This window comes from Centroberyx gerrardi, chromosome 23, assembly GCF_048128805.1.
Source record: "Centroberyx gerrardi isolate f3 chromosome 23, fCenGer3.hap1.cur.20231027, whole genome shotgun sequence".
Lineage (NCBI taxonomy): Eukaryota > Metazoa > Chordata > Actinopteri > Beryciformes > Berycidae > Centroberyx > Centroberyx gerrardi.
The window spans coordinates 9,234,350-9,256,634 of NC_136019.1; the positions used below are offsets into that span (position 1 = coordinate 9,234,350).

The 22,285-nt window shown below is 42.9% G+C and overlaps 3 protein-coding genes across 5 annotated transcripts in view; 2 read left to right on the forward strand and 1 right to left on the reverse strand.

Moving 5' to 3' along the window:
* Nucleotides 1-970: 970 nt before the first annotated feature.
* naa38 (N-alpha-acetyltransferase 38, NatC auxiliary subunit) lies at nt 971-3,679 on the reverse strand. 2 transcript variants are annotated; one of them, XM_071909109.2, is made up of 3 exons: nt 3,592-3,679; nt 2,972-3,146; nt 971-1,481 (listed from the first exon to the last, which is right to left on the reverse strand). In XM_071909109.2, exons 1-3 carry the CDS (start codon nt 3,649-3,651, stop codon nt 1,357-1,359), a joined length of 360 nt encoding a protein of 119 aa, XP_071765210.1. In that variant the 5' UTR covers nt 3,652-3,679; the 3' UTR covers nt 971-1,356. The 2 variants fall into 2 exon arrangements, with proteins under 2 accessions (XP_071765210.1, XP_071765212.1); XM_071909111.2 differs by having other exon boundaries at nt 2,972-3,116; nt 3,592-3,648.
* Nucleotides 3,680-4,036: 357 nt separating this feature from the next.
* cyb5d1 (cytochrome b5 domain containing 1) lies at nt 4,037-8,172 on the forward strand. Its single transcript, XM_071909138.2, has 4 exons — nt 4,037-4,160; nt 4,249-4,325; nt 4,427-4,645; nt 7,827-8,172. Exons 1-4 carry the CDS (start codon nt 4,040-4,042, stop codon nt 8,055-8,057), a joined length of 648 nt encoding a protein of 215 aa, XP_071765239.2. The 5' UTR covers nt 4,037-4,039; the 3' UTR covers nt 8,058-8,172.
* A 1,411-nt stretch (nt 8,173-9,583) lies between these two features.
* The window catches only part of chd3 (chromodomain helicase DNA binding protein 3), a 44,051-nt gene continuing 31,349 nt past the window's right edge, over nt 9,584-22,285 (forward strand). For both annotated transcript variants that reach the window (XM_078291616.1, XM_078291617.1), the window contains exons 1-11: nt 9,584-9,838; nt 12,807-12,940; nt 13,086-13,274; nt 13,367-13,491; nt 15,227-15,465; nt 16,095-16,234; nt 16,427-16,577; nt 17,310-17,485; nt 19,205-19,480; nt 20,394-20,597; nt 21,777-22,000. In XM_078291616.1, the coding sequence (XP_078147742.1) occupies nt 9,676-9,838; nt 12,807-12,940; nt 13,086-13,274; nt 13,367-13,491; nt 15,227-15,465; nt 16,095-16,234; nt 16,427-16,577; nt 17,310-17,485; nt 19,205-19,480; nt 20,394-20,597; nt 21,777-22,000 (2,021 nt within the window). In that variant the 5' untranslated portion in view covers nt 9,584-9,675. The remainder of the gene's footprint in view (nt 9,839-12,806; nt 12,941-13,085; nt 13,275-13,366; nt 13,492-15,226; nt 15,466-16,094; nt 16,235-16,426; nt 16,578-17,309; nt 17,486-19,204; nt 19,481-20,393; nt 20,598-21,776; nt 22,001-22,285) is intronic.

Consider the following 22,285-nt stretch of genomic DNA (forward strand, 5'->3'; position numbering starts at 1 on the left):
GTGGCGATCCTGGAGCCTCATTTATAGAAATATGATCAAAATGCATCATAGAAATGTGCACAGAAATCCATGTTAAATTGTTATACTGAACCTGTCATTAAAAAGCCTCTAGTTGAAGTCATGTGACAGTTAGGGGTAACTATTCTCACTAGGTTTATTTTACTGGAATCAGTATTTAAACTAATTAATTTGAAACATACAAAAACAAAGGCTCACTGGCAAGTACTTAAGAACATTTGTAATGCAGGTCAATGCAACTTTTTCATGTGTTCAGATTGCTGAGGCACATATCATTATAGATGAAAGGTGTTTGTATAATATTGGTCCATCAGACTAACAGATCATGCCAAGGTACAGTTTGAAAACTGATCAAGTTGGGGATGAAATCCAAGTGCAGCTTTATAAATGAGGCTCCAGTTTCACTGCCACACAAGACATTACAGTATAAACATGAATGAAGAGGATGTTCTTTTGAAGAGGATCTCTCACTTTTCAATCACAAATTAAGTTATTTCATCAATAATGGTTCACCCATTATAAGTTCAACTTAATTTCAAGGATACGTAACTGTACATGCTTTGAATCCTAGTCACTGCTTGACTGTTGGAACTGAATGTGACAAATCCTTTGTATTTAAACCGACTGCCTGGGACGGGTTTATTCCTTGGTTTCTTTTTAGGGTTTTCTGGTTTTTAGTTGCATCAGTTTTTATGTTGCCAAACTGAGTCAGCTGACATGCTCAAACATGTATTAAAATATTGAAACAAGCCAAATTTGTCCTCATTTCTTGATTCTTGATAATGCATCATAACAACGGTAAACAGTGACTCATTACACAAACCGTCCGTCTTGATCGCCGTGTCGCGTCTGGCACGTTCATATATACAACAGTTAAAAATGAGCCTAAGCAATAATTGCAATCTACTCTCAATGTTATTCTTATTTGACAGTGATAGTTATACAAAAAGCCTCAAATACAGCGATTTATTTCAAAACATTATGAAACAAAGACACTTTTGCACTGAAACACAATTTCCACCCACACTTATCTGCTCTTTGGGAACAGCCCATGCCTTTTGTCACACACACCTTTTAACATACCAACATGACACACACACAGACATTTAAACACATGCTGCACTGTCCAGCTGTCACTGCAAATGATCATTTCTTCACGCGTAGGGGGACGGCTAAACCCAGAGCACCGACACAGGAGTTCTGCATCTTTGTATGCGAGGTGACGGATTAAATCCCCCGATCAAGACGTCCGTTCTCCTTTGGGCTCGGCCTCAGCCGCAGAGTTAGCTCTATGGCAGCCAGTCACGCTGCATGCTAGTCCTCCAGGCAGGGAGTGGGTCAGTGGCTAGCTCCAAAGCCCTGTGTGTCATCCAGACTGTCTGCCTCCACCTCGATGGACACCACATGGTGGCCGGGGATCATGGCCAGGCCCAGCACTCTGGGTTCCCCCTGGGAGAACATGTCTGGAGGGGAAAGGACACAAGAACACTATCAGAGTCACTTAAACGCATACATGTGTGATAAAGTGTTTGCTCAGTGATAGGGGTCCCACCACAGACTGAGCTCCTAACACTCGCTGTACAGTGGACACAGTGTTGTAAGATTTTGAGCAGGACCCAGTTTCCCAACAGCATCTTAGCACAATGATCCTCTTTGTCTATCAGATTACAGTGCAACAAAGAAGAACTCAGAAAACACACCTTTGGGAAACCCAGCCCAGACTCTACATGTATCATATCTCAAAATCTGGGTCCTGATCTGAGACCAGTTTGTCTCGTTATTCATACTGAAGCCTATCTCGTCACGTGACCTGACCGGCACTTCTAAATCATAGCTCCCATATTTTCCATATGTTGCGATAAATCAGTTTTACACTAAGGTTTTTGTTATTTAGGGCTTTAACATGCATCACAACAAGTAGCGGTATCAACATTGATATGAAAACAAATTTCATGCAGTTTAAATGTGGTTGGTAAAATAAATCTATAAGTAAAATATTTGTCAGCATTGAATCTCAAAGTGCACAAGGCTCATTATCATCACTGCTGTTGCTCGGTGTAAGTCCATCTTCAGGTGTTTAAACCACTTTATGTTGCATACCTTTTTACAAACTTAAGTAGAAAAGGATTATTTTAGTAGATAATATGAACTAGGATTGATTAATGCAAGTGTCCCCTGATTTTAGGGTTTACTGTGACACTGAATCTTATTCAAATTATTGATTGTTCCAAATCCCAAAGAGGTCTGGAGGAACGCTCTCTAATTCATTTGATTTAATAAACATCCCTCATGAATACTCTCCTATGGGTGGTTTATGGCAGTTTTAATTTTAGTGACTACTGTGCTGTTGCTGTGATCAGAAAAGTTTGAAAATACTTTGTAAGTCTTTTTTGCTCATATTTATAATGTTGAAACAGCATAGAAAATCTTTAATGATGGCTTTTTTTACAAAAATTGTCAAGCTTGGGTAATTGTGTTGATGTTCTTCGTCATTTGTCTGTTGTTCTATGTCGTTCAGTGTTTGAAAATAGAGCACAACGAGGCTAAATGCTGTGTGATACTCTCGTTCTTTCACACTCTCTTCTAGGTTGACCTGCATCTTATGATGTTGTTTGTCAGATTCTTAACCCCAAAATACAAAAGTAATCAAAATGGAGTGCTTAGAAATTATAGGAAAAATGCAACACTGTCTTATTTGTTTGAAAACATGTTGAAAAAGATGAGGCTGAGGTCAGGATTCCAGTTAAGCAACAAGTCATACTTTTCACTCGAGTCCTGATGAATGCTGGTTGCTGACTTTTTCACCTTTGACTTTCTAATGATGATTTTTTTTTGCATGCAGTTTAGTGTTTTATTCATATTTAGTTTATTCAGATTATGCAGCTGTAAATCCATACCTCATCCTTGCACACTGCTTTCCCAGGACTGCTGGGTCACCTCTGTCTGCACCTACCTGTGGATTTGAGGAACTCCTGGGCTGAGCCGAGGATGACGTTGCAGTCCCGGTCTGTGCAGAGGAAAAGTCCCACCAGCGTCCGTCCATCTGTCATCCGGATCCTCATGTTCTTGTTCAGCAGCCCCTCTAGCTTCTGCCTGGCCTGGGACGATGACGACAGGTCAGTCTGGTCCTGGGAGTGGACGGAGAGGTAACAGCCTCATCACTAATTATACCCAAATTAGACAAATCTGCGCCCCCGCCTGGCTATGTTTGACTGGTCTTTTCAGATAAAACGTCTGTAGATAACGTTAGGTGAAGAAAATACAAAGTGTAAGGAGAAGTGGGTGCTGCTTCTACCAAGATAGTTACCTAGTACTCTAACCCCAATTATAAACCATAACATTAAGTAGCTGGCTAATGTATGCGAGAGTTAGTAATCCTAAATAGTTTTAATGTGTGACAGATCAGTTAAATATAGTTAGCTAGCGTTAGCCGCCGGCTAACGTTACCACAGCAGCCATGTCAATGAAATTTGCTGCAAATCACCAATTCACCTTTTCTTCTCCGCCATGACACGTCAAATAATGTATACCGTAAAGTAAAATACTACAGCGTCTGAAGAAAGTAATACATACATGGGTCGATGGACCATTTTCTTCAATCATTGTTGCCATTCCCCTTTTCTTCTCCTTCATTTGCCAACGGAGGAATTTCTCTGACGGACCACCTAAACCGGAAACTCGCTCGGTATATTCGTAGCCAAGATTATAATGGATCGTCTAGGTAAAAATATTCTTCTTTTTTGTAGTTACTAAAGCATATACAATTAATAAGTTAAAGAATATACGTAACTTATTTTGAGCGGAAATTAACTTTTTTTAAAAAAGTTTGTTTGACTTGTGAAGCAGACGCCGTCATGGTTGCCACAGTAACAAGACTAACTGTTTATGGACGTTGTTGTAGCGCTGGATAACATTACAATGTAGCGAGAGAGTGAAACTAGATGTTTTAGCTACTTATAAGTTATTAAAGGTGTCATATTTCTCTGTTTGGGACAGAACGTACAGGCGGCAGATGTAAGTCATGCCGAGACCAAAGTATTTCACTCCCAGCGAAGTGTCTGCTCACAATACCATTGATGACTTGTGGGTGTCACTCTTGGGCAAGGTGTGTGACCTGACACCGTTGATGAACGAATACAAAGGTGAGTATCAACCATGCAACAAACCTCAGTTCAACTACAGTATATTTTACAGTTTATTACTTTGGTATTACAAACTTTTCTCTCTTAGGTGATGTTCTCCTGTTGCCCATCATTGAGTATGCAGGAAAGGACATCAGCCACTGGTTTGACCCTAAAACCAAAGATGTGAGTAGCAACCTCAAAGGCCGAAAGAACAAATCAATAAACATTTCTAGCTTTTGCTCCCTATTTACCCACTTTGTGTTTTTGACTTCCTCATTCCTCAGATCCTGACCCATGTTGACCCCCTGACCTGCTGTGTGAAGTACTACACCCCCCGGGGACGCTTTGTGCACGTGCCCCCTCCCTGCCCTCGCACCGACTGGGCCAACGACTTCGGCCGGCCCTGGTGGAGGGACACCCAGTACGAGGTGGGACTGCTCTCTGCTAAGACCAGGTGGATACGCATCATCAACACCCTGACATCGCAGGAGCAGCGGCTGGAGGTGAACTATCTAACAAAGTGGCTTTTTTAGTCGAGATTTTCCAGTATCTTAGCTCTTGATGTGCATGTGAAAGGCAAACATACCTGTAAAACCCCAAGATGTCAATGTTTTTGAGGCTGTTTGGGATAGTGTTTACACTGCCCACAATCCTTGTAATAGTGATCTTGTAGAACCAATTGTTTTATATTGATTATTTGACGTAATAACTAGGGGGTCAAATAGCTGATTCTGCTGCATTTTGAGTGCCTGAATTGCCAACCAGGAGTTCACACCAACACAAGTGTCTCTCTTACACATGCATGTTGCCTTCTACTGTTTACTAGCTGGTGCATTGAGCTGTCACTATTAATAGGCTTTTAATATTCCATACATTACCTCTGTATTTAACATGCATAATGAATAATATGGTAGAAGAACCTAGATGCGTAGAGTTTTAGCCAAGCATGTTCATATGTTGGTTGAAAGATGTGGAAGATCCTCTATACTATAAATAATGGCAGCAGTATTGCTAAATGGGGTGAGCATGCCGTAGTTTATAGTTTTGCTATTTGTCAACAAAAATTAGTCTGATAGTTGGATGTTCTCTTTAACTTCAGAGAATGTACAATAGTTGGCAGACAGTTAATTTCTGCTCAGCAGGAATTATCCCACTGTCTTTCCCTGACTTTGAAATTTTCCATGGGACCATCTCTTAACACTCTGAACAGAAATAGAACAGAATAGAATAGAACTTTATTGTCCACCGCAGTGGAAATTTGCCTTTGGCTTCACAGGTTGGTTAAAATGTGACACAGTACAATAAATAAAATACAATACAATACAACACAACACACATAAACAATAGACATAGCCACCAATATCAAAACATGTGAGCAATGAAGAAGAATGGAGTTAGTAGTTCAGTAAGGTGATTGCATTTGGGATGAAGGAGCTTTCTTGGACATTCTTGGTTGCTCTTACAACTCTATACCAGGTTATATAGTGGGTTTCCCTAACTGGAAGAGAAGTTTAGTTTGTGTACCTACTGTTACCAGGCGGGCCTGAGAGCAGAAAAAAGCATTTTGAAGCAAATGAAAGACTGATGCAGCTCATTCAGAAGCTCCAAAGCCTTTAAGGGAGGAAAAACCACAAGTGGAACCCATTAACTGACTTGTGCAAGACAAAACACAGAAGACTTTCACTTAAAACACTTGGTTGTGTTGTGTAAAATGTTACTATAAGGGAAAAGGACTTGACCAGAACTATGCAGAAACACACTTAACATATGAATGTGAAGCTCCTCTAACTCTCTCCTCATATCCCCCTTGCTGCATGAATGGTTTTTCACCCATCATCCGCTCACTGGGCTGCCACCGCTCCGACAGCGCAGCTCTGAATGGAGCACAGGTGCCGGTGTCTTCCTCTGTGTGTGTCACACTGCATAAAATCTGGGTTAGCTAGCGTGCAGCACCCAGGGGAGGCGCTTTCCCCTCTCATCCTCGACATGAGTCCCTGCCAAACGGACACAGCGGGGGGTAGGGGGGGGTGTTGGGGGGGGAGGGGGGGGGGCGAGCGAGCGGCACAGTAGTGCAGTGTGTCAGGGCCTGCGGCGTACCAGGGACTCCTGGCTGGGTTTGTGTCGTCGCACCGCACCGGGAGACAGATGCACACGCACGAGCATAGAAATACACATGTGGGTGCTGCGGGTGAGGGTGTGCACGAGTGCGAGCACATGCAAAGATGTTGAAACACACACACACACACACACACACACACACACTGAGCTCCTCCGCCAGGCGCCCTATCTGGCAACAGCAGTCTCCTCGGCGGCCAGAGGCTTCGTGGGGGGGCTCCAGTCACACACTTACACTGCACAGATACAAACGCACACATGCAGCATTCACTGGCAAACACACATCCATACTGTACACACACACTACACACACATACACACACACACACACACACACACACACACACACACACATCTCCTCCCCCTTTGTCTTGCATTGCCCTCTCTCTTTCTTGGCAAGTGCTGCCCGTTGGATCAGGCACATTCCCTTCTTGTCATCTGTGGGCATTGGAAGCCAAGCTGGAGCGGTTCAAGCACCTGTTGCAGCAGTCGAGTGCGCAGAGAAGAGGAGTCGTAATTGAAATGCTTGTTTACGTGCCATCCATTTATTAGTGTTAAGGCTTCAAGAGGACAAGAGTTCCATATATAGACAGAATGCAGCAGGTGGGAGGGTGGGGCTCTCACCTTCTGTCACATGCTTGTCACTTGTGTCTTTCCCGTCTCTCGTCAAATGAAGCAGAAATACCAGGGATGGGACGATATATCGAAATTCAATACATCGCAATACAAAAATGTGACAATCGTGGAGCAGAAAAATTAATCGTAATATTAGCTACATTTTATTCTGCTGTAGTAATCACAAATGAGACGGCTTGACCATCACAATTTCACAAGCTCTCTATCGAAATTATATTATTGTCACTTTGTAATGACCTTTTTCAAATTGTTGTTTACATTCTAGCAAGCCAGTGCCATCGCTAGAAAGATTTGTGGCGCAGAAATAAACATAATTCTGCACAGCTAGACTTTGATGTCATTGAAATTTTATTTATTACATCGTATCGTGGTTGTATCGAATCGTGAACCCCATATCGCGTATTGAATCGCATCGTGAGATAAGCATATCGTCCCATCCCTAAGAAATACCATAACACCTTGCATGCAGTCAGTGAACTTGCACCACCAGTCTCGAATTTCAGTATGGCTCCCCCTGTTGACCGGCTTTGTTTATGCGTTTATTTCATTGAAGACATTTACTCACTCTCAAATGAATTGACTGTGCTATTGATGCAATGACTGACATGACAGCTAAACATGAGTTTTATATACATATTCACGCTGTAAAAAAATGTGCTTACATCTGAATTGTTTGTAAACATCGAAATAAAACAGACCTTCATTTTAGTTGCAGTAGATTCTTAACTTTAACAATAGCAAATAAATATGCGATTAGACCCAAAATTTCAACGACCAAATTATTGAATGGGACTTTTTTTAATTCCCATTTGACAGGAGATCTCTTTTTGCTGACTGGCAGATGTTTCTTGCTTTAGAAACATGGATTCACATTAGAGGTTTGAGATTTCTAGAACTCATTAACTCATTTTTTTCTCCACACATTTCATTCAGGTGTGTTCGGAGGAGACACTAGATGAAATCCTCCAGCGGTATCTGCGCTACAACTCGCACGCCTCCAGCTACACCTGGAAGCACGGCGGAGTCTGCCTGGACATGAGCAAGACCCTGGGTGAGAACGGCGTGCGGGACGAGGACGAGGAGCTCTGCAGGAGCCGCATGGACCGTGACCTCTTCACCCCGTCCGTCTGCCTCCACTTCAACGACGACCTCACCGAGTTCTGACCCCCCTGCTCGCATCGGATAAGTAGAGAGGAAGAGAATATTTTAGAACAGGAGGGATGATTGGCACTTAAGTTATAGTGAGTTGACCAGAGATCCTGTTAGTGCTCCTATGATTAGAGGCTTTATTATACTTTGAAGAGTTATGCATATGGACCTGTGTGACACTGTAATGTGTGTTGCATAGAATATATTAAATGAGAAATATGATGAATAATATTGCATTGTGGTCGCTGACTTATTCTGTTAAAGCATTTTTATTGAAGCATTTTTGCACTGCTGTTGCTCATCTGCCTCCTTTGTTCCCTCAAAGCATCTTGCTATTTTTTTTTTATTTTTTTTTTCAATAAAATTTACTGAATGCAATAAAATGAAGGCCATGGGGGTTGTTAATATAACGATAAGCTACATATGGCTCTTGACAGCAACACTTTGTTTTTATGTTTTCTGTACAAAATGTCCCAGAATCTCATTGGGATGCAGGTGTTGGAGCTCATTTTTCATTTTTTCTTTCTTTCTTTTTTTTATTTATTTTTTTTTGCCCAGCGGTGCCACAGTTTTTCCTCCGTCTGACCCCCCGTTTTGTTATGAGGCTTGAATGTGAAAGGCAAATCAAAATTCCTTTTGTCAAAACAAAAGTGCCTTGAGCGCGAGGCGACTGAGGGCTGGCCGGGGTCTAGGGATTCCCATGGCCTTACTGCCATCCAGTTGACAGACTGTTGCTCGTGAGTGGCTGATACCACACTGGCTGTTCAGAATAAAGCTTCAGTTTGTTTTTGCCATCTGCACTGGAAATAATGATTCACACTGAACTGTTTAGCACGGTGATCTCTGACGGGGAAAATGTAGTTTGCATATCCTGAATTGTTTTTATCCCCACCACAAGTAGTTAATTTTTAAGCAATACAATCTGATGTAAGTCTGGGCATGGCTGCGGCAGATTTTCCCAACCCCCCTCTCTCGATCCCTCCCCAGCACTCACACACACGCACGCACGCACACACACACACGCACGCACACACATACACACAACCCTGCTGCTCCAAAATAATTTTTATACAACGGAGGGGGCTCCGGAGAATATAAGGTGGCCATATTTGATAGATTTGTGTCGGGCTCTGCAATGCAGAAAGCGAGAGTTGTTGCGTGTGATCTTGCAAGTGACAGTGACACCAGGCAAGTCTGTCGGATTCGTGACTGATCCGGGGTGAGGGAGTGGGGAGGAGGGGGGAGATGAGAAAGAAACAAACAAGTAACAATGTAACTTACATGCAGCCACACACCCCTTTTTCTTGTAACAATGTGTACGTTTTTAGGGAGGGAGGGGGCGAGCAGAGGGAGAAAGAGAGAGGGAGAGAGAGAGAGAGAGAAAGGAGGAGGGGGGTGCGTTCTGAAATAATATAGTCAGCCATTTTTTATGTAAGGGGATTTTTTCTTATTGGGGGGGTTGTTAAAAAATAAATATAAGAGGGCGGCCATCTTTGTTGCTCTGCCTAGTGTAAAATATTCCAAAACGCCCCCCACTTTTTTCTGTGCCGATTTGAATATTAAATAAATATCATATATTCGGGGAAGAATACGCTTTTTTGAATACAAGGACGGATCCAATGACAGGAATATAATGTCCTCTCCTCTCCGGTCCTGTGAGGAAGACGAGGGCATGGTGGTTAATTCCGAGGGAGGAGATTTTGATGAAGAAGAGGACGACGGAGACCTAGACGAGAACGCAAGCGACATAAACTCGCCGGCGGCGCCTCGGGAAACTGCAACACCAGCCGCGCCAGGTACAGTAGAGACTGGCGGAGAAGTCGGGAGCGCGCATACGAAATAAAAACACACTTACTCATACCAACATTTTGCGAAAAGGCATGCTAGAAGTAGCCTAATCCCGCAGCGTATGCCCCGTCTGCTACTATGCTTCTGTAGGTCCAGTTGTGTGTAGGTACAGTAGAGACCAGCGGAGCACTCGGGAGCGCGCGTACAAAATAGACACATACTTACTAGTCCAAATTTTTATGAAAAAGGCACATGCTACACCGCCTAAGTAGCCCATTCCCCAACTATTGCACCGATGTGTTGCTGTGCGCACAGTATTATTTTGGAGGTACAGTAGAGACTGGAGAGAGACGGGAGCGCGCATACAAAAAGAAACACACTTACAACTCCAATTTTTTGGATAAAAGGCATGAACACTATAGCCGCCCGTATCCGATCTGCTTCTATGTTGCTGCAGACCCATTTTTTTGCACCCGGGTTCCTCCCCCGGACACATCCCAGCAAAGAGTTGAAATTCAACTTTAAACCAACTTGCCACGGAGGTTTTCGTTGCAATCCCAATTCTCCAACATGCAAAGCTCAAAGTTGATGCCTCTCAACGCTGCTTTGTTGTTTTTTTAATCCCTTTGGCTGCTCCTAGACATGCATGACATGTAAATGATTTGAGGCTAAGTCTAATAAGGTCGCCCTGAAGGGTAAAAGCTCACGGCAGGACTGGCAGAAAACATGGACTCCCGGCCATCGGCTATATTTGATATCTCTCTCGGATCTGGAGAGGTGATGCGTTTTGCTGTGCGGACATGAAAGCCGGATGATAGTGTGAAATTGTTGTGTGTGACAGAAACTTCCCCCCTACCCCATTGTCGCCGTGACAGCGACGGTTCAGGATAGGACACGACATGCTGCTCACTTTCTCCGGGACAGAAGGTGTGAGAGTGTTTTCCTCACTTTAGCCCCCTCTGGTAGCTTAGCCTAGCTGCTACTTAATTACCTTGAAAGCATAAACACTCGGCTTTCATTCTATATAGGCCTCCATGTCATGGGATGCTGTGTTTACTGGGCTTGCACTGTGCTACAATGGCAGAAAATATGCCATCATAATATATTTAGAAATGACCAATGCATGGCACAATATGACATTCTGGAAGTTTCTGTGAGAGTGAAGTTCTGCTTTGGTGTGGCAGTGAAAGTAAAGGATGCAGAGAGTAACGGTTGAATTTGTCTAAGCAGACTGCAACTGTAGAAATCAAAGTAGCAGTGTGTTTTTGCTTTTTGAAAAAAGCTAGCTGTGATGTAGGGTGAGCCCTCCGTTTAACGTTGTGGACAACAGACACAGGATGGAAAAAAACAGACACAGGATGGAAAATAACTATAATAACCCTATAATAAATTTTGATGTATACTGTGCAAATATGACAGCAAAACTATAAGTCACTGTAGGAATATTACAGTGATGCCACAGGGGATAAAACACTATAAAGCATGGTCAGATAAGGTCACACTATAAACTCAAGATTCACTATAAGTTCCTATAGGAAAATTATAGGTGATAATATTATAGGGTATAGTAATAGGGTAAATTATAGGGTTATTTCATGGATATTACAGTGGCTTCTCATTAAGGTTCAGTTAATTAGCTCCACTCCCGGGCCACCCGCCGTGCCAGACAAATCAATTAGGGTTAGTGTTGGGCTTCCCGTGGCGGACTCTAACCCCCTCACGACCTCTAGCAGCGGTCACGGCGGTGGTCGGGATCCCGGTGTGGGAGTTAAAGGGCGCGAGGAAGTCGTTCCAGTTCATCACACCGTCTCGCTGGCGGCCTCTGAATCACCGAGACCTGAGTGCGCGCTGCTGCCGCCCCCGGCGTCCCTCTATCGGGCTGCACGTTGCACGGATACGCGGGAAGGAGGGAGGAGAGGGGGGTGGGGGGAGGAGGAGAAGAGGGGGGGGTAGCTGGTGTGGGAGCGCGCACCAACAAAGGCAGCGCAGACAATAAAATGTAACAAAATGTAGCCTATCAAACAGGCTGGTTGGATGGCGGCGACCGCAGCCCTCATTTTGGTTATGCTTTACTGCTTTATTGCATTTTCTCTGAAGCTGCAGCTCTCTCTCTCTCTCTCCTTCTCTCTCTCTCTCCTTCTCTCTCTCTCTCTCTCTCTCTCTCTCTCTCTCCCCGTTTCTTACTCCAACCCAGGTCAGGTTCCAGGTTAAACTGCTTTCCCAGTGAGTTAGCTGTGGTTGTGATATTGCTCAGGTACCATGGGGAATAGCCGGGCTAATATTCTCACATCATTTTTGTTCCATGAAAGGAAAGATAGTCATGTTTGGATTTTAGCCGTACAGACTCTCAGATTAAGGTTCAAATTCTGTGGCTGAGAGTCTTATAAGGTAAAAGATGGAGGTTTTAAACTATTTGTATTTCTGTCTTGATATGGCTCGCAACTGATGAAACAAATATTTAATTAATTACTTTGACATAACAACATATGCTTATGTTTCAGTATTGCTGACAACACCTAAAATAATAGGGTTTGAAAAGAAATAAACGATACATTTTGTCATTGTGTTGTTACATATATAACCTTGATCGGGATTTACGGAAATGTTTCATCATAAAAGATCACGGTCTATTGGTTTCAAAAGCTGCTGGTCACGCTACTGCATTGTCCATATAGGCACGTTCCTATAAACCAATTATGCCGATGCTTTGTATTGAACCAGCACCAGCTGTCAAATCTACTTACGACACACTGACTAACCGGAACTAATTTGGCATGTGTCGCAATTCAGTGAAGGGCAGAGGTCACGGAAGCCACCGCCACTATCCTGCGGCTTTTGTTGTGCATGATTGTGTTCAGGGGGGATTAGCTGGATGTCGTGAAGCGGTTTGAGTAGATTATTGTTCATCTGATTCTGATAGCTGTCTCTCCCTCTTTCGTTAACCTCTCCCTCCTCCTCCTCCTCTTTACTTCCCAGACGAAGAGGGGGAGACATCGGACAGGGAGAGCCCCGCCAGGAAGAAAGGACGGCCCAAGAAGAAGAAGGACACAAAGAAGAAAGACAAAGAGAAAGAGGGGAAACCTGTCAAAGCAAAAAAACGCAAGAAGATTGTAAGTTAATAATGCTCTAAGTGTCTTAATTTAATCACTTCACTTTGACACTTTGATAACTATATTATTCTGTCTTCATTATTTTTCCACATCCATCCTCTCCCTCATCCTCTCTGTCCTCCTTCCTTCCCTCTCTCCTTCCCAGGACAGCGATGTAGAGCGAGACTCGGACAGAGACAGAGACTACGGCGACAACTCAGACAGCGCGGCCAGCGACTATGGATCAGGCGAGAAAAAGAAGAAGAAGAAGCACAAGGAAAGGAAGGAGAAGAAAACCAAGAAGAAGAAAAAAGACGACGGGGACAGAGACAGCAGTCAGGAGGAAACGACAAAGGTAAAGAACATCTTTGTCATGTGAAAACAAGTATAATGCCGAGATATAAAGCCGTGATCTTCCTGGTCTGACCGGCGGTTTCTTCTCGGCAGCCAATAGAGCAGAAGACGTCGGGCCAGCTGGCGAAGGAGTGGGGTCTGGAGGATGTTGATCATACCTTCACAGAGGAAGACTACAGGGAACTCACCAACTACAAAGCCTTCAGCCAGTTCATGAGGTATCACTCCTCCTGCTCTGTTCATGTAGAGCAGCGGTTTTCAAACTGGGGGTCAGGAGATAATTTTGGGGGGTAGCAAGATGATTTATGGGACATAGTTCTACTAAACAGATGTATCATCATGTGCAATTTGTCTGATTTTTCTCTAATTTGTGCTTCTTTCTTATGAAATACTGAATTGTTTCCAGCCTCTAGGCCTCCTCTGATAATCAAATGAAACAACCTGAAAGGGGAAAATCATTTTTGGGTGAACTGTTCATCACTCTGCATATGGATCCTGTGACGGGGGTCGCAAATTCATAGTCGTTTTAATGGGTCACAAGCCAAAAAGTTTGAGTACCACTGGTGTAGAGCGGTAGTTCTCAGCCTGGAGGTCAGGACCCTCCAGGGGGCCGTGGGATCATTTTGGGGGGTCGTGAGATGATTTAAGAGATAGGAAAAAAAGATATTTCTGCTATACAAATTAGATTTTTCTCTAAATTTAGCTTTTTCTTGTGAAATACTGAATAGTTTTAATTAATCAGTGAAACAACCTGAAAAGGGAAAATCATTTCTTGGGTGAACTGTTCACCCATGTAGGCATCGCTTCGTTTTAAGGATGAGCCAAAAAGTTTTAGAACCACTGGTGTAGAGAATCATGTTGTTGTGGGCCGTTTACCCCGGCTGTGGCTGTGGCTGTGCGGGAGACCGAGACCGAGACAGTTTTGTGTCCATGTTGATACATGCAGTATCACATCTGGGGCTTGAACACACAAATCTCTAACACACACGACCGCTCTTTGTGCAGACATGCGATAATGTGAGGCCTTTTTGGATATGCCATGAGCACTGTTGACACAATGATGGTGTCATAGCCACGTTATGCACAATCTCCACATGCCGCAAACCTCTTGGAAGTCATAATTCAGAGCTCCAACATACCTTCAGGCTGAGTTTCGCTGCAGTTTTATTCTCAGAAGAGCTCTTTTTTGTTTAAGTTCCAGTCCTTTTTCATGTGCAGCTGCTATATAATGTATTAGGAATTCAAATAGCCTCAAGAAATCTCTGCAAGCTGAATTTTGATTGAAAAAATGTAACTAACAAAGGTAGCAGCAGGTGGCAAGTGCTGATGCTCTCAAGGTCCCGTATTATTCAGGTTTCACAGTTTTCATGATTTTCTTTTTAAATATACTACGGCTCAGGATAAGATTAATAATCTTCATGATGTTTTGCAAATAAAGATAGTTTAGTTAAAAGGGTATTTATTGAATTAATTTGAAGACTAAGTCACAATACTGGACTCTGATTGGCCGACAAAACCAGCTCTTGTAATTCAAATGAGGCAAACCTGCTTTCTAGGTGGGTGAGAGTTCAAATGCTGCAAACCTGCCTGATCGCAAGGATTTCAACAATTGTTTTGTGAGGTGTGCCAATTAAAACCAAGTCTGGTTGTGCTGTGTTGACTGCAGTTTGTCTGAAACTGCTTGTAAAAAAGAAAACACAATAACTTTAAATTTAACAACTCAAGCAAAATTACAGTTTAACAACGTCATCATTAAACATATTTGATTATTATGTATATAATGTATATAGAGGAAAATTTAAATTCCTATAATAGGGCCCCTTTAACTAAATTTAGAGCATTTTTTGTAAACTAAACATGCTGAGAAAGTGTCAGACTCACCTATATGGTTTCTCTCTCCAAAACAATGAAACCGTAAACCTAAACCCAGCCTAACCTCTCTCTCTCTCTCAGGCCCATGATAGCCAAGAAGAACCCTAAGATCCCCATGTCAAAGATGATGACCATCCTGGGGGCCAAGTGGAGGGAGTTCAGCTCCAACAACCCCTTCAAGGGCAACTCTGCCGCCGTAGCAGCGGCTGCTGCCGCCGCCGCCATCGCTGTCGCCGAGCAGGTCTCCGCGGCGACCGCCTCCCCGGAGCTGCCCCCGCAGCCGCCACCGCTCCGCAAGGCCAAGACTAAAGAGGGCAAAGGTCAGTGGGTGATGCCAAATTGTTATCATGTACTGGTGTAACAGATGTGGAGAAGTTGGTTTAACTCACTCCTCTGGTAAAAATAGTATCCAATTCATTCAAATCAAGAGTCGTTCAGTTAATTCAATCAAGCTTCCAGAGTGGGAAGGTGGACTCACTGTAGAGAAAGCTATAAGCCTTACTTTCATGAATAACACCTGTATTATTAGTTTAAGACCAGCTGTCAGCATGTTCTTGCCTTTTATCCCCTCTCTCTTCGTGTCACTTTTGACTGTATAATAATCCAATAAAGCAGAAATGGTATAAAAATGACGTGAAAAAGACGTGTGCAGTCCTATCTCAAAACAATTTTCTTATTGAGACATTATAATGATAAGAGGATTAAATAGCTGAGAGAGGGGAGAGAAGTTTCCTGTGAGAATTGACCCTCATCATCTTGCTGATGTCTTGTGAAAAGCTGTTGGTAGCTTGTATTGCTGTCTACATGTTAATAAGACAATGTGGTTAGTGGACTATTCATCACAAATATTTTATTTCCTCTGCTAATATACTCATCACTCCTTTGTTCTTGTTTTGTACCTCCATTTACCTTCTCAAATATTCCCTTTACTCTTCGACCCTCTGTCCAGGCCCGGGCTATAAGAAGCGCAGTAAAAGTCCTCGTGTCCCAGACAAGAAGAAGACAGCAGCTGTAGCCAAGGCTAAAAAGATGGCACCCATTCGAATCAAGCTGGGGCCCATAGGCACCAAGAGGAAGAAGAGCTGCTCAGTGAGTATCAGTATAATGTTTATAGGGGACTGAAACGAGCGAATGGATCATGAGAAGATGAAAGGATAGCTGGAGGTTTCTTGGGTGTCTTGATGTATCTCACTGAATGTTCACTCTGTCAATCTCAACTTGGTTCTCGTTCCTTCCCTGTTTTTTACCCATTCGTCCGTCTTTCTATCACTTGTCTTCCAGAGCGAGGATGTGGAGGAGGACGAGTCCGAGCAGGAGGACTCCAGCGTTCACAGCTCCTCGGTCCGCTCCGACAGCTCCGGCCGCGTCAAGAAGAACAAGCGGGGACGGCCTGCCAAGAAGAAGAGGAAAAGTAAACACAGCTTACCATGTGGTATACATCTAGAATTATATCAAGCATTTTCACATCTATCCAGAGACTGTCCGTTTGAGTTTAACTTTTTTGGGAATTGATCGGGATAATCCAGTGCTTTTCCAACCCACTGATGCTCTATTTCAGATCATGAAAATGAAAAATTTGGTGATTTGTGTTTGCTTTTTTTTGTGATTTTAAAGCTGCACTTGGCAACTTTGCACCTTGGCGGCTCCAAATGGCAGCGAGAGGTAACTGTTTGAAAGTTCAATACCCAGAAATCATGTTGTCTGTGATGCTTTATACCAAAGGGACGAGAGGTAAAAGATCTAACGTTGGTGAGTCCAGCTTTCTCTGGACGGAGCGCTGCTCACTGTTGTTGTGGGCGGAGAAGTGTACAAATACCGGAATTTAATTTGGGCAAATAGGACAAATCTGCAGGGTCTGAATTACCTGCAGGGTCTGAATTTCAAAGAATGGGATGCTTGTCTCTACTTTGAGATTGAGGCAGATAAGACGGGTGTATTTTTACGTTACATTCTTGCCTTGTGCAGCTTTAATTCCAGTCTTTATCTCAGTTTGGTTAGTCTTCAGTGTTGAAAAAATAACTACATTTACAAGTGCATTTTCTTGGAGAATTACTTAAACATTTTCATAGCATGTATCAATGTACTGATAGCAGACATATTATGTCTTATTAATTTCTGTTTCCTGTCGTTCTGTGTCCGTCTATTTGTTTATCCCCCCCTCCAGTACCAGGTGAGGAGGAAGGGGACGGCTATGAGACGGACCATCAGGACTACTGCGAGGTGTGTCAGCAGGGCGGGGAGATCATCCTGTGCGACACCTGTCCCAGAGCGTACCACCTCGTCTGCCTGGAGCCCGAGCTGGACAAGGCCCCCGAGGGCAAGTGGAGCTGCCCGCACTGCGTGAGTACAACCATTTTTCATTTATTCATCTCTAAGCGTCAAGGCTACTTAACAAACCTGGGTGAGAAAGCAGTCGCAAGTTATTTCTTTTAACTTGCTCGGAGTACCAGACGAATAGAGGCCTTGCGGTTGCATCACAAATCTCCAAGCAACCACAGTCATCATTGAAGTGCAGTGGAGAACTGATTTAATGCAAATTACATCTAAATATAGGCCTTTAACAACTTGGCTAGAAAAAGAGAGATATTTTAAAAAGTGGTGGTGTGGGTGTAGACTCATTCAGTAATGTTATAAGTAAAAGTGAATGGTCTGATAGGGTAGGTTTGTTTCTAAATGTACTGTGACACAGTAAACTGTCTTGTCTTCAGCTCTAGTCTTTAATCCAAAACACTTAAGAGGTATCAGCTCAGTTAACCTGAACAAACAGTTGGTTTTTGGTTTTGTTTGCTTGCAAACTAGCCAACAGGCTAATTTAGCCAAGCAACCGATGTTAATGTTAACATGCGACTAATAGCCACTACTAACGCTAACTTCTGCTACCTACTTTAGCTATTGTGCAGATCAGAGTGTTTACAAGAAGACAGTGATGATATACAGTATGGTTAGCTATCTAACAAGCTGATATCTAAACACAAAATCAATCAGATGGATCAGTGGTGAAATGATCAGCTCCCAGTCCAAAACAGCACAGAAATTCACCCTGTTTTTCATTCATTTGAGACGGCCAAGTCGTACATTTAGAAACACAATTAGCTGTTTACAGCCGTTGTTGCCCAAGAACGGTGGACCTCCAATATGGCCGCCAGAGGGTGCGTTACGTCAGCTGACAGTCCTCTACTCCAGTGATTCTCAACCGTTTTCATATCAAGGACCCTTAATTTAGTCCACATTAAGGCCATGGACCCCCATTTGATGAGATTTTATCTCTCGGACCCAAATATTTTTATTGTCAGATATGATTTTGTCCATAATTCCATGACTATCTGTATTGTAGGTAGAGAGATAACAGTGAAACTACGATCAAAGTAGTCATTCTTCTACATTCTCTAATTGTGTTAATTTCTGGTAAATGAAATAATGATGAAGTTTAACAATTCATCAATTTGCTGGGGACCCCCTGGAGCCCCCTCAAGGACCCCTGGTGGTCCCCGGACCCCACGTTGAGAACCACTGCTCTACTTGAACAGTGTTAGGTAATTCAGGCAGTTCAGATTGTTTCTATTGCAATCAAAGAAAGGTACTCAATTGTGGCACTCATATTGTTCGATGTGTTAAACTCCACCCATAACACACATAATGGGTAAAATAAACAATAGAAAGTAATTGCAAATACTTTTTGGCTCAGTTCTGCTTTTCAGCAGACAGGCCTTACTGTAGATGACAGACAATATCCTCCTTTTGTGGTCCTCAGCAGGTGGTCTTTACACTGAGAGGACAAAACTTTAGGAACAACTTGTTCATATGGAGTGGCACTCCCTCTTGCACAAGCCATGTCTTAATTGTCTTTAAGGCTTAAAAGTCCTTCTTTAACCAATCTCCTCCCTGTTATCTACATCTCCCCGTCATGGTTGAAGTGGATTTAATACTCAAAATCAGTAAGAGATCGTAGTTTGGATTCACCTTGGCAGTCAATTTCAGGGAAGAGCAGGTCTTTCAAAAACTCAATCTAGATCTTTAAGTATTCAGGATTCCTGGTCTTATCTATCAAATGTTTTGCAGGAAAAGGAAGGAATCCAGTGGGAAGCGAAGGACGAGGACTTCGAGGACTTTGAGGAGGAGTGCGAGGACAGAGTGATGTCGGAGGTGGGGGTCGGGGTGGGGGTCCCGGCGGGGGTGGAGGAGGAGGACGACGACCACATGGAGTTCTGCCGGGTGTGTAAGGACGGAGGGGAGCTGTTATGCTGCGACACCTGCACCTCTTCCTACCACATCCACTGTCTAAACCCGCCGCTGCCCGAGATCCCCAATGGAGAGTGGCTGTGTCCGCGATGCACGGTTAGCTTCTGTTCTGTTCTGTTCTGTTCTGTTTTGTTTCATTGCTATTTATATCCAATTCAGGGCTCTATGTACTCTCTCTCAACCTAGTTTAATAGAACAAGAGATAGTTACATCAGATCCTGTGTATTGGATGTCTCTGCTCTTTATTGCTAAGTGGATTTGCTAATTGGTAGGCCTATAAATAACAATGTATGACGCACTTATGGTCTTTCACAGACAAATGATGGAGCTTGATAACATACCACTGCATGACATATATCAGTTGGGAATCTAATTTTAATATAAGAGATGGTAAATTCGTTAACATCCAGCTCTTTATATTTAATTAGAATTAACTTTACTCCTGTTATCTCTCCTATTCTTACCAAAATATATCAAGGGTTTAGTGCCAAAGGGGCATAAATGACATTTTCCTAATTTAATAGGAGATCAAAAATAAAACTGTAAATGATTGCAACTTTTTTTTTTTTTTACCCAAAATGTAACGTAGGAACTAGAATCAGAAAATGTATATTCTACAAAAAGATATTAAGGGCAGTTATACCCTTTTTGCACTAAATTTAATCTAGGGTTTTCACTTGAGTTTTGGGATTTTCCCCTCTATTTTAATTTTGTTTATGATTACAGTTGACCATCGGACAGAGCCTTATAATCAGCCTTATAACCATTCAAGACAATTTAACCTAATTTAATTTACATTTTTCAAGACTAATCATATATTAGAATCCCACTACATCAAAATTGTCCATTCCTGGTTCATGCAATGTTATGTGATGCATGTCCTGACCAACATAAAGTATATCTCCCAATGTGGATAACAAAGCTCAATTCATCTAATCTCAAGTAGAAGTAAACTCCCATATTTTGCTCTGGGTTTCCAAGATTAACAGTGAGCTCATTCCCTCTGCAGTGTCCGCCAATCAAAGGACGTGTGCAGAAGATCCTCCACTGGCGATGGGGCGAGCCGCCGACTCCCATTCCCGTGCCCCCCGCTCCGGACGCCCCGCCCGACGCCCCCCCGCCGCCCCCCATGAAGGGCCGGGCCGAGAGGGAGTTCTTTGTCAAGTTGGCGGGTCAGTCCTACTGGCACTGCACATGGATCACTGAGCTACAGGTGAGAGAATGGAATTATCAAATCCAAGAATTGCAAGTTGAGAGCGTTCTTCCCACAGTTTTTTAGAGAGAACAAACTTCTCAAGAACGCAAGAACAGAGAACTTATCCTTACAGTTTGAGATGGGCTGTGTGCTTGATGTCACACCACAAATTAAGACACATGGGTGTTAATTTTCCAAGCTGTTTCAGCTGGCTTGGTACCATAAATTAGGGCTGGGCGATATATTGTGTAATATTGATATTGTGATATGAGACTAGATATCTTCTGGGATTTATTGTCATAATATTGTGAAATAACTTAAAAGTTACTTCTTCCTGGTCTTAATGGCTGCATTACAGTAAAGTGATAACATTTTCTGAACTTATTAGCCTGTTCTGGCTGAGTAAAATGAACAATGATTGGCTTTACCTACTCGTCATATCCACATTACTTATTACTGGCACCTGAATTTCCCCAAGGGGATCAATAAAGTGCTATCTTATCTTATCTCTTACTGATTACACATTACTGATTACTAATGATCATTACTAATTTTCTAAATTTTCTTGTGTGTAAATACCTTATGAAAGCATGAATACTCATCCCCAAAATATCGTCACATTATCAATATCGAGGTATTCAGTCTAAAATATTGTGATATTTGATTTTGTCAATATCGCCCAGCCCTACTATAAACTGTAGTGAGGTTTGGATGTGATGTGTCATTCTTGCAATGAATCTTGGGTCTTCTGAATCGCTCTTGTCGGCCAAGTCACTATCTGATGAATCTTCAGCTGGCAAGAAAACTTAATCCGGCCTCTGTTGTCATGCTCTTTTGATTTTGAACTGTACCTCAGCTGTTAAATATTACATCAAACGTGTCATGGAGGACAAGAAAGCGTTGAGAAAGGGCTACGGAGAAAATAAGGGGTCACTGAAAGGAACAGAGATTGTAGAGACAGATGATATGCACTTGGAATAAAAAATGGGCTAAAAACAGAGGAGTAAGCAAGAACTGCTTTTACCAGGCTAATACATAATACACAACCTGCTTTTTATATTGGGGCGAAAAGTTCAGCCCGCATTAATCAAATATTACTTACCACCGACTTGTAGGAAAACCACCATCCTTCTTCCCTTCCTCTCCTTCTCTTGCATTCTCCACTTTTTCACTCTTCCTCTCCCTCCGTCCCTCCAGCTGGAGATCTTCCACTCGGTGATGTTTAGAAACTACCAGAGGAAGACGGACATGGACGAGCCTCCCAGCCTGGACTACGGGTCGGGGGGAGAGGAAGAGAACGGAGGGGGGAAGAGTGAGAAGAGGAGGGCCAAGGACCCCCAGTACGCCATCTTGGAAGACAAGTACTACAAGTACGGCATCAAGCCTGAGTGGATGATGATCCACCGCATCATCAACCACAGGTGAGGGCGCTATTTGTGTGTGTGTGTGTGTGTGGGTGTGTCTGTGTGTGTTCATACATGTTTGCATGTATGTGCATATGTTCATTTGTCTAGTCTGCATTTGTGTGTGTGTGTGTGTGTGTGTGTTTGAATGTGCATATGTGGTGTATGTGTGTGTGTGCATATTTTGATTTTTCTAGTCCGTGTGTATGTTTGCAACCACAATTCTTATTGTACCACAATAATGTGAGATTTGGTAAGTGCAAATCAGTCAGTGCATGTGTGTGTGTGTGTGTGTGTGCACAT